Consider the following 11,519-nt stretch of genomic DNA (forward strand, 5'->3'; position numbering starts at 1 on the left):
AGACCGGATATATAAAGACAAATCTGCTGCACTTTTCCCACTTTGGATAACCTTCCTTGGGTGAATCTGGCTGGACAGCTTGATGCCGTCTCCCCCTGATAGCCTTGAGGTCCCAGGTGTGACAAACCAAAGAGACCACGAGGGAATCGGTGGGGTACCTGCCGGTCAGCCTCCTTGGTCTTCAGACATCTCCTGCACCTCGCAAATTAGCCCTGCATGATCCACCCCCAGTGGGTCCCCTGATGAAGCCAATGGCGAAACGCGTCGGGGCCTACTAAGCCAAGCCACGCTGGGGCCTGCCAAGCCAAGCCACGCTAAGGATAATAGTTTTATTTTCAAATCTACCTTTCTATTATGAATTGATACCATGCTATGTATATTAATTTGAATACTCAGAGCCCTAAGATTGAAATACTGTGTATATATATCCCATGCAGGGAGATATTGGCCATATGAATTGTTTTAATACTATTTAAATAAATTTTGATATTATTAGTACATCATTCTTGGCCGGTCATTTACACTCCTCCACAAACCCTTATACCCTTTACTCTTGTTTAAATATACCGAACCTAGGGGGAGAGGTGTAAGCTAGTTATCCACAGGAAGGCAACCCATGATTTAGTAAATTTTCACTTTCCAATAGACGGCTTTTAGTTAAATACTTGTTGACCTTCTTATTTGTATACTGGCATATTATGTATCTTCCTGTATACGTAATTATGATTCCATGACGATTGCCAGAGTATTATTTATTGCATCAACAGCGGGGCCACTTACGTCTTTGGCAACAACCTTTGGCAATGAACTATTATACTTCACAGAAGAATGTTGTTGTTTGTTTACCAAAACTATGCGCCGACGGGGTGTGTCCAGGACATACCGACTGTTACTAATTCTGTTAGCGGGTACATATCAGCAAAGGAGTGACATTTTTCTTTAAAGTGACTCCATCACCCAAAAAGAATTAATAATATTCATCAGTCCTCTGGCCAGTAACTCCAGTTCTCTGGCCAGTAACTCCAGTCCTCTGGCCAGTAACTCCAGTCCTCTGGCCAGTGACTCCAATCCTCTGGCCAGTGACTCCAATCCTCTGGCCAGTTACTCCAATCCTCTGGCCAGTGACTCCTGTCCTCAAGCCAGTAATTTCCAGTCCTCTGGCCAGTAACTCCAGTCTTCTTGCCAGTCACTTCAGTCCTTTTGCCTGTGAGTCCAGTCCTCTGGCCAGTCGCTTTAGTCTGCTGGCCAGTAACTATAGTCTTCTGGCCAGTAACTCCAGTCCTCTGGCCAGTAACTATAGTCTTTTGGCCAATAATCCACAATAATCCATACCTTTGGCCAATATCTCCAACCTTCTGGCCAGTTGCTCCAATCCTCTTGCCAGTCGCTGCGGTCCTCTTGTCAGTGACTCTAGTCCTCTGACCATTAACTCTAGTCCTCTTGCCAGTCGCTCCAGTCCTCTGGCCAGTGATTCCAGTCTTCATTATTGTAGGGCTACACCAGCCAAAACATATTTAGGATCCAACCCATTGCATGTCTGAGTTTCCCCGTTGTGCACTGTGGTTTAATTTGCTAGCCGCCATGTAACTGCTGTGTCTTTTTGGAGCTGTAAAGAGGAGGAAATCGCTTCTGGCACACCTGGAAGTATGTTTGATACTACACTTCTGTAGTCTGTGCAGCTCTGGTCAATGATCGGAGTTGCCGCAGGCCACACTGATAGGCATACTAACTCTTCTTCTATAAAAGGAACCTAATTGCTGATACTCACCTTTCATTGGCAAGTGAAATATGTGGTACTTCAGGTGATATTTCCCCATTTCACCCCACAATGCAGAGTAGAGTGCCAGAGCAACCAACCACTAGACACCAGGGCTGGCCTCTGCGGTCAGGTCTTAGCATTGGACATACTCTGACCATATCAATGTGGTGCACAGGGTCTTTCCTTATTGTCCCAGCAATTAGAGTGGCAAAGGACAAAAGGAAGGTAAACCATGAGTGGGGGGAAAGGTAGAGGGAAATATATCATCCTGTGGCTTTGCCCTGCAAAAATAAAACAGTTCTGGCTCGAGGTTAGCTTTAAAAGCTTGCGTTTCATTAGCTGCTAAAGTCACTAGTCTTAGATTGTAAATTCCTTATAAAGATGATGTTTTTAAATGATCAGTTAATCTATTCAAGATCCTGTTATAGCAGGAAGCATTGGACCCTGTCTATAAGGAAGAAGGAACATTTCAGAAGGAGCAGGTTAAGCCTGGGGTGGCCACCAAGACAATTTATTCTGCAAACAAAGAGTGCTTGCCATCTGCTACTGTAGAAGGTTTGCATACTTTGGGTTGTTTGTTTTGTAATCCACAAAATCATTTTTTATGATGTGTTAATACCTGAATCTAAGGATCTGTGTGCATTGTATTCTGACTCCGATCGTTGTGATAGCAAAATATATCCCTTGCTGAGACCTCTATGCTTGGCCTGTATAAGCAGATATACTCACTGCGGACAATCCTAGTCAGATAGCTGAACTCGTCAATACCGATTCATTCAAAAGAGGTGTTTATTCTTTACATCAGGTTACAGCAGATGATAGGAACAGCATTTGAACGGTTATAGTATTGTGCGGTCAGAAAATGATGCCTTTCCTACGTACTGTGCAGATTACATGTGTGTCCTGTTACATGTGGCTTTCAACTGTGCCCATGACACAGGAAGTACTGCACACAGGAAGCAGGAAGGGGCTACACTAGGGGGAAATACATCGTCACATGAGGAATAATTACAGAAAACATGTTTGTTACAACAAAAGGCCACTAGATGGCAGCATAGGATAACACATGGATTTAGCTATGAGAATATAGTTAGGCAAATCACACTATATAAATTCTAACCTATATAACAATGCTAATCTTAACTGAGGCTATGCATCTCATATTCTATGCCCCTGTTGGGGCGGCACACATTGGCTTAGACACTATGCCATGCAACCTCCTGCTGTGTTGCGTTTATGTGCGGCTGTTAACAGGCACTAACCTATGTTTAAATGGCCTGCCCCCGCAGGACATAGCAGTTTACAATGTACCTGCAGAATATTTTTCTCACTACAACACTCATTGCAGTGCATTAGACAGGTACCTTGGGGTGTGATGTCCAGATGATGTGAAGCTGACACTGCAGCAAGTGCATGTAGAGAGAAGAAGCTGCAGAAAATCAGCAGCACTGAGATGGGAGATAAGGCTGAAAAAAGTGAAAACAGAATGTTCACTGTTGCTGATGCATAGTGTACAGAGCAAACTAAATGTCATCTGGTTAGGGTTACATCTACTTTAGCAGAATAATGACCTCTATCCAATATTGTTTTTTACAGTTGCACTCATTTTACCCCTGTGATCTATTTCTCTCCAGGACTGTACAAAATATGTCCGTGACACCTGTGACCAAGGAGAGGATTGCAAGCGTCTCCACATGTGCAGATACTTTACTCGAGGATCCTGCTACAGCCAAATCTGTGAAAAATCGCACAATCTGCTGGATTCCAAAATAATGCTCAAATGCCGCTGGATGAGCCAAAAGACCATTGAGAACTTCCAGATGCTCTGCGATCTGAAACACAATGAGAGGCACCGGATACCTCGAGGGGTGGCTAATAATAAGGAGGCCAGGGAGGCTCGACTCAAGACAAGAGACATAGGGGGAAGAAGGCCAAGAAAAAGAGATGATTCTCAGGACTCAGTCGGCAGGAGCAGGGAAAGAAAAAAGGAAGGTACTCATATTCCTCTAACTATCATATAAGTTATATGAAACACCTGGGAACCTCCCAGTTTAAACATAGAAAATGCAAGAAATAAAATGCACATTCTGTGTTTAGTTTAAATCGGATGTCAACATGACAAGTAGATTCACATCCATATTCAGTTGAATTTATATGCAAATGAAGAATTTTCCTCTACCTCTTTAGTCATCTTAATAATTAGCATTCGTGGGCGTGTACTGAGAAGCAAATAGAAAGAGTCAGGTTTTACACCCCAATTATGTAAATTGAAAAGAAATTTAATAAATCCACTTTCAGGTGTGCAAATCAATCAGTAGCAGGCCCTGTCACTTCCAGCATCTCAGATGTTCCCATTGTGCTCCCAGAGGGGGCTGAGTCCATACCTCCCCCAGACTGTAAAGCCTCCTGGGAGCTGTAGTTTGATCTGCTTGAATAAACATTGTCCCTCCCTGTCTCCACACTATTAATCCCACAAGTCCCTCTGCCACAAAAGACCTGACAGGGATAATTAACCTTGGGGGCTACACTTACTTTTTCCAGATAGCCTTAGAATGGTCAAGTGATATGCAAGGTCTTCTGTCTCTTCCCTGGGTAGTGAACAGTGCTCAATAATGCAGAGAGCAGCAGTGACTTCACAACATCAGCGCTTCTCTCTGCATTTTACATGGTGAGTGCATAAAGCTGTTGTGATATCCACCTTAGGGGGTGGCTCTATTATACCCTGCACTCACAGTATGTCTTCAGTCTTCCAGTCATCCAGCATCATTCCACCCTGGAAGAGTGAGGGTATCTAGTGATGCAAAGTAATTACTGCCGGGGGAAGATTTCTTCTCTTTAAACAATCAGTGTTTCAAGTAGCAAAATCACCCATTTTTTCTTCTCTTGTGCTTTAATTTTAGTGTCGACAGAGAAAACACCAGAAATTTGCCTCACTTATATTTGGAAGTTTTGCAAGCTGGGAGGTAAATGAGAATAAATACAATTAAGCGACGTATGGCTCAATTCACTAAGCTTCTACTAAATCATAACAATTGTTATTATTCACAGTGACAGTTGAAATAGCAGTCACATAGCTGCATATAACTATTGTTATGACTAAGAAAACATCATGTATAGCACGATGAATTGAGTCTAAAAATATGAGATTTGGAATATTATTGTGCCAGAGATAATAGTCAGTGTTTTTCTTGGCTGACAGATACGTGCCCCAATATGCACTACTACTTACCATACCGCTGGCAAGAGTTTAATGGATGACTTCCTGATTGGCCAGCTTCCCGACCAATCAGTAAGCTGGGCAGCGAGTCATTACATGCCGCCCAGATTTCTGATTGGCCGGCTCCATGCTCCCTTGTCGCCAAGTGATTTGCCAGGGAGCATGGAGTTGGCTTTCCGGCCAATCAGGAAGCCGAGCAGCGTGTAATGACTCGCTGCCCGGCTATCTGATACTGGACGTTCCGGTATCTGGGTAGGCATCGGAAACATTTGGGGGAGTGTGATTACTCGTCCAAATACTCTGTATCAGCACCGATACAAATATTGTTTTCGGTGCACCCTCGTTTACACAATGCTTGTTTTATTAGGTAAAAAAAAAACTACTAAGGGTAAATTTCACCATTGTGGGAGGAGCAGAGACTCAAACTACTGGGAGGAAATCTCACAATTGTGGGAGGGGCAGAGACACAAACTACTGGCGGGAAATCTCACCATTGTGGGAGGAGCAGAGACACAAACTACTGCAGGGAAATCTCACCATTGTGGGAGGGGCAGAGAAACAAACTACTGGGGTGAAATCTCACCATTGTGGGAGGGGCAGAGACACAAACTACTGAAGGGAAATCTCACCTACTGAAGGGTTTTTATGGTTTGTGCCTCCATCTTTTTATCACAGCTACATATCAGTTGATTTCCAGACCATGAAAGCTGGTGATAAGCAGGTCCGCAGACTCTCCACCCCGTCATCGGTCAGCCAACCGGCGGAATATGTTCTGACCACTAAGTGGATTTGGTACTGGAAGGATGAGTTTGGCACCTGGACCAAGTATGGGTATCCTGTAAGTGAAATTATTATTACTTTATTATCATTTTATTTAAGTGATTCTTTCTGCTGTGTTTAGGTGGCAGAAATCAGAAGATTCAATTAGAGATAGAGAACATAAAAGCAAACAGCGTCTTTTGTGCTCTGGTGATTTGTGTCTAGTGGTTCTGCCACTGGGGATGAGCTTCGGGTTTGGGTAGATCATTTATAGGACCTGAACACAAGTAGTTAACAAATGAGAACATTAATGTGGTCGTTCGCACCTACGTCAACCATTTACCAATTATGCATTACCTGCCCTCTTGACTGTGGTCAGGTGGCTTAGAAGTGGCAATTATAGTCTAAAGCTGGTCATACACGTATACATTATCTGCAGATTTTCTATGGTCAGATGGAAAAAGTGCAACAGATTCCTCCATCTACGCTTAACTGTGAGGATGGAGGAATCTCCTGCTGGGCCAGGCTTCAGTATCTTGCTAGTTGGCCCCGCTGGCTCCCGCTGGCTGTCAAAATACCTGAACAATCTGATTGGACGCAGGCATTATTCAGGTATTTTGAGAGCCAGCGGGGCTGACTACCAACATCCTGAAGCTTGGCCCAGCGGGAGATTCCTCCATCCACACAGTTTAGCGTAGATGGAGGAATCTGTTGCACTTTTTCCATCTGACCATAGAAAATCTGCAGATTCTCAGCCATAAATAGCCCGTTTGGTGTCATTGTTTGAAACGGGCACACATCTGCGTGCCCGTCTAGAACTTTGGCTGCACAGGCTGGTCCTGGCTTCTTGGTAGCAGTGCAGAGGTTCTTCTTTGATGCATTTTTTTGCACACATGTTGTAATCGACATTTTAGGTCTGAAAATTACTTATAACCCCAAAAGGATTATATATTCTGTAGAATAAAATGTTCGCAGATGCAAAATTTTATGTTGCATGATATTAAAGCAACTCTTTATCAAACCCATAATTTTAGTATATCTTAGTGCCCAATAACACAATATAATACCCATTTTTTGTAAAATATAAAAGATGAGGTTACAACAAGTAAATAGATACCAAGCATGCCCAGGTAAAAAATTGCATGTGTCCATGAAATGCCGACAAGATACGTTACTCCAAATTGTCTATAGGCGATGCTTTAAAAATCCGTACAGTTCATCAGTTTACAGTTACCCATGAATACTAACTCTGGCACACACGGAGATACCTAACACGTGTAGCACGATCATTGTTTTCATATGTAGGCGCAAACGAAACACCTTGACGTTAATGTGCACGCTCACGGAGGTTTTTTTTTATTGGCTTATCTCAATTGCTAAAACGTAATGGGACTTACAAGCACCCTATGTGATAGCTCATTGAGGGTGAAAGGTTCTCTTTGAGGTGACATTATGGGCCAATTAGACTCTTAGTGTCACCTTTCCACTCCAAAGAAGCTATGGGAATGCATATCACGCTCCAATAGCTTCTTCCCTGGCTTCTGCAGCTGGGGAATGACAGCTGAGGAACCAGAAGTGATTCAATTAGTGTTGCTTCCGCTACTATTCAGCAGGGAGGAGATCCGTTTGCCGGTCTCCATCTCAACTTCTTGACGACACCTTTGCCTAGTGAAAGTGAAATGTCTATATTTACATTGAGTCACAGACACAATTTGTGTTGAACAGCCTTGTAGGATATTAGGGAAAGATTACAGAGTGTTTGCAGGAAGATATACCTTTTAGTTTGTGTAAGCAACAACTTCGGTTGCGGTTGGCTGCTTGAATCCCTATCTGCAAATGTTTGTGGTACCTTTCTTTCATGGGGGTTGGGGTTTAAGTATTTGGTAAATACACTGTAAAATATACACTGAGTGGCCAGATTATTATGACCACCTGATGTTTGTAGGCAAATTAGCTATAATTAGCTATAATTCCGCGCTGAAGGTGCTAGAGGGCCAGGCCATTATAAATAGGGAAGCAGGTTGTTTACCACGACAGTAGAAGTGATTTTTTTCTGAAGATAACAGCCTTTGAACGTGAGATGATTGTTGGCGCGAGCCATGGAGCGAGTATCAGCAAAACAGCAGAATTTGTTAAATGTTCAGAGCAGCTGTTGTTAAAGTGTTTAAAGACTGGACTGTCAGCCGAAAATCTGGGTCTGAACGTGCGAATTGTGGCCGTCAGCGACTAGTCAATGTTAGCGCAGAACGGAGAATGGCAAGACTGGTACAAGACAACAGAAGGGCAACAGTGCAGTGTCAGATTCCTCGCATCATCTTTCAACATCTCGCAGAGTCACGAGGCGGCCCAACAAAGTCATCTCGTGGAGTCATCTCGTGGCCCAACGAAGTACTGATGGGGTGGTCATAATAATCTGGCCACTCAGTGTATACACAATATAAATAAACACATATAAATAAATATATAAATAAATACACTTGGATGTTTTGTTTTTTTATCAAAACTGGCTGGTGTCAACAAGTGGTCCAGTCAAAACTGTGCACGTACTCATTACAATATTTTGGGGCATTTTTTTAGTAAAATAAGTACACTCTAATGTTGATTTTAGAAATGGCCGGTGTGGGTCCTGTTAAAAAGCAGCCTAATTAAAGTTTTTTAAAGGCTGTGAACAGACTCACTACATTATTTTACATTATTATATGGGCTTAAAAAAAACCCCTCACATTAATGTAAATTTCCTGATTTAAAATGGCTGGTCTGGTTACTTTAGAAAAAGCAACCTAGTCAAAGTGTTTAAATACTGTGCACTTATTCACTGCAATATATTTGGAGGCTTTTTGCCTAAATAAATACACTCTCATGTGCATTTTTTCATTTAACAATTCAAAGAGTTTAAATATTGTGCAGATACTCACTACAATTTTTGGGGGGATTTATATACATATATATACATATATATATATATAAGAAAAAATTCTAATGTTGAATTTTTAAATGGCTGGTGTTAGTCCTGTTTAAAATGCAGCCTAGTACAAGTGCTTAAATACTATGCGCACACTCACTACAATATTTGAATGGCCTTTTTTTCAGCAAAATAAATATCTTTTAATGTTGTTTTAGATGGAAAGCTGGCTAGTGTCTGTACTATTCAAAATGGGAACTAGTAAAAGTGTTTAAATATTGTGCACATAGTCACTACAATATTTGAATAGATTTTTCCATTAAAATAAGTACACGTTTTTACACTCACATTTTTTAAAACTGACTGGTATGTGTCCAGTTCAAAATATGGTTTACTAAAAGTGCCTGTATACTGTTTATGGAGTCAGTACAATATCTTTGTATTTTAGGGCCCTAAGCTAGTTCTAACATTGCTTTTTTTAACAGTAGAGACATTTCTGCCTCTTCTCTCACCTGCAAGGTGTACGTAAGTGACCATGTGCTGACAGGGACACCTTGAAGTGGAACTGTTTTGGTGAAGGCAGTTGAAGCTCTTGCCAACTGTGCAAGTATGCACTGGTGCCGCTACTGGTACCAGCTTCCTCATCACGTCCTCTGGACCGATATCCTATCTCTTCAGCCATTAGGCAGCCACTGATAATGTGACTGCACATTAGAGTTACATTAAAAGAACATTGTAGAGAGTGTACATTGTCGTACATGCACCATAGGCAGTGCACACCAAACAAAACATTGATAGTATATAGGTAAAGCAGTTGAAAGTCGTACAAAGTCGCTTTAACAAAAAAAAGACAACTTTAGTTTCATATTAATAGCTACAACCAACCAACTAATATAACAGCTTTGTGTCAATACTGGTTTAATCTTTAGAGCAATCTATAATACATTCCAAAGATACATATCCTACATTAAGGCTGTCTGAATTTATAAACATGTGCTTCACAATACAATTCAATGACTGTCACCTTTCTCATTTCTCTTCTAGAACACAAAGAACGTGAGAGCCTCCATTTGTTCATCAGACTTGGAAACCATTTACTTCTATAACCCCGGTGGCACCATCCCGTTCACTGCTGAAAAACAGAACTACATCGTCAACTGCCAAGGTGACCACCAACTTACTCATAAGAGACAAGCAAAATGCACCTGTGTATCAAGCAGCAGAAAATCATTTATAGCACATACTAGACATGTGCGAATCGTTTCGTTCCGAAACGAAATTCGGACGAAATTTCGGAAATTTGGAGATGCATTAGAATTCCGAATTACAGCTAAAACGAATGCAAACGAATCCGAATTCCCGAAATTTGTTAGCGGTAGTCCGGTTGAAATTTCGTTTATTGGACGAAAGTTCGTTGCAGCAAAATGAGCCTGCAGACTGTAAAAAAAAAATAAAAAAAAATTCTAATGTAATTTTGCTGCAACGAAAATCCGTCCAAAAACGACCGGACTACCGCTAACGAATTTCGTCCGAATCCGAATTCCGAAACGAATTTCATTTCATTATAGATAGCTTTTTTGTGTGTTTTCTGACAGTTTTCTCTAAAAAAACAATATATACACCAGACTTGGATACTGGTATCGGTTCATCCCTAGTTTCCACGGTCTCCGTATTTACGACAGCAGCCCTAGGCTCTCGAATTTCATCTCTTCTTCTCTCTACCTCATCCTAGTCAAAGTTAAAGGACACTTGCGAATGGGACGGATTGCATTGTTCTGTGAGACTTAGACATGCACATGTAATTGCACATGCTGCAATTACCTGTGGATGATCACCACAGAATGCAGACTGCTTGTATTCAGGGGCAATTGCACGCAGGTAATTGCAGCATGGGTGATTACATGCAAACAGCTGTGAACAGCTGCGGGCACTGTCAGCTGTCATTGTATTGTACAGCACGTCCCTCTGCAGATATTTCCATGAGTCTCAGTTCTTAAGACTTATGCAATCTGCCCAATTTTTAAGTGTGAATGGGACCTTAGACCAATGTATGGGACCAATGTATATGCCTTTTCCTTCAGAGCAGCACACACTGCTCTGTAGTTGCTTTACCATGTGTAGCTTTGTGCTATATATATATATTTATATACATATATATCTAGACAAAATAAAAAATTATATTCAGCACGCATGCCATGTTTTATGCCTTTTTTCTGGCATTCCACCTGTGGTTGTTCCCCTCAAGACTTGTATCAGTGCCTATGCAACCTGTATTTCCCTTATTACAGCTCTTGGTGGTAGCGTTGTATCATGAATTGCCATCAGTAGTCGATGGTAAATAAGCCTTGACCAGCCTAGGCGTGCTTGTTTACACAAAGTTTCCCCATAACAGTATGCCATTGTAAGTAACCTGGATACGAAAAATGGGGAAACAATACAGGGAAGCCATACCATTATCAAAAACCAGTTTGGTCTGTTTAGAAGGCACATTGTGAGAAACCAGCTCTGTGTCAACAACCAAGCAGACCACGTGTCTCCTTTGCAAATTTCCTGTGCGTGTCTGAAAAAACCATTAGCATATTCATATCTATATATACTGTAATATACAGTATACTGTGTATACAGGCCCAGATTCCCCACAAGGCCACCGAGGCCCAGCCTCGGGACGGCAGGGAGCGGAGGGTCGGCAGCAATGTTGAATCCCCCGACACCTGGAACATACAGTTCCGGGCGGTAAGTTATTTTCTACATTTAGCCCTGCTTTGGACTAAAATAAAAAGGTGATTAAAAAAGTAAAAAATAATAAGAAAAAAAAGAGAAAATAATAAGAAAAATAATTATAAAAAAATAAACAATAATAAGATAAAAATGTATAAAAAATA

At 41.6% G+C, this 11,519-nt stretch overlaps 1 protein-coding gene across 1 annotated transcript in view; it reads left to right on the plus strand.

The window, feature by feature from the left end:
- LOC108797322 (poly [ADP-ribose] polymerase 12-like) overlaps window positions 1-11,519 on the plus strand; it is a 40,624-nt gene that overhangs the window by 24,873 nt on the left and 4,232 nt on the right. The window contains exons 3-7 of the mRNA XM_018568901.1: window positions 3,394-3,751; window positions 4,126-4,174; window positions 4,660-4,722; window positions 5,652-5,814; window positions 9,682-9,802. Coding sequence (XP_018424403.1) covers window positions 3,394-3,751; window positions 4,126-4,174; window positions 4,660-4,722; window positions 5,652-5,814; window positions 9,682-9,802 — 754 coding nt within the window. The remainder of the gene's footprint in view (window positions 1-3,393; window positions 3,752-4,125; window positions 4,175-4,659; window positions 4,723-5,651; window positions 5,815-9,681; window positions 9,803-11,519) is intronic.

The sequence above is a fragment of the Nanorana parkeri genome, unplaced genomic scaffold (assembly GCF_000935625.1).
Source record: "Nanorana parkeri isolate BGI_ZX_2015 unplaced genomic scaffold, ASM93562v1 scaffold1261, whole genome shotgun sequence".
In the NCBI taxonomy this organism is placed as follows: domain Eukaryota; kingdom Metazoa; phylum Chordata; class Amphibia; order Anura; family Dicroglossidae; genus Nanorana; species Nanorana parkeri.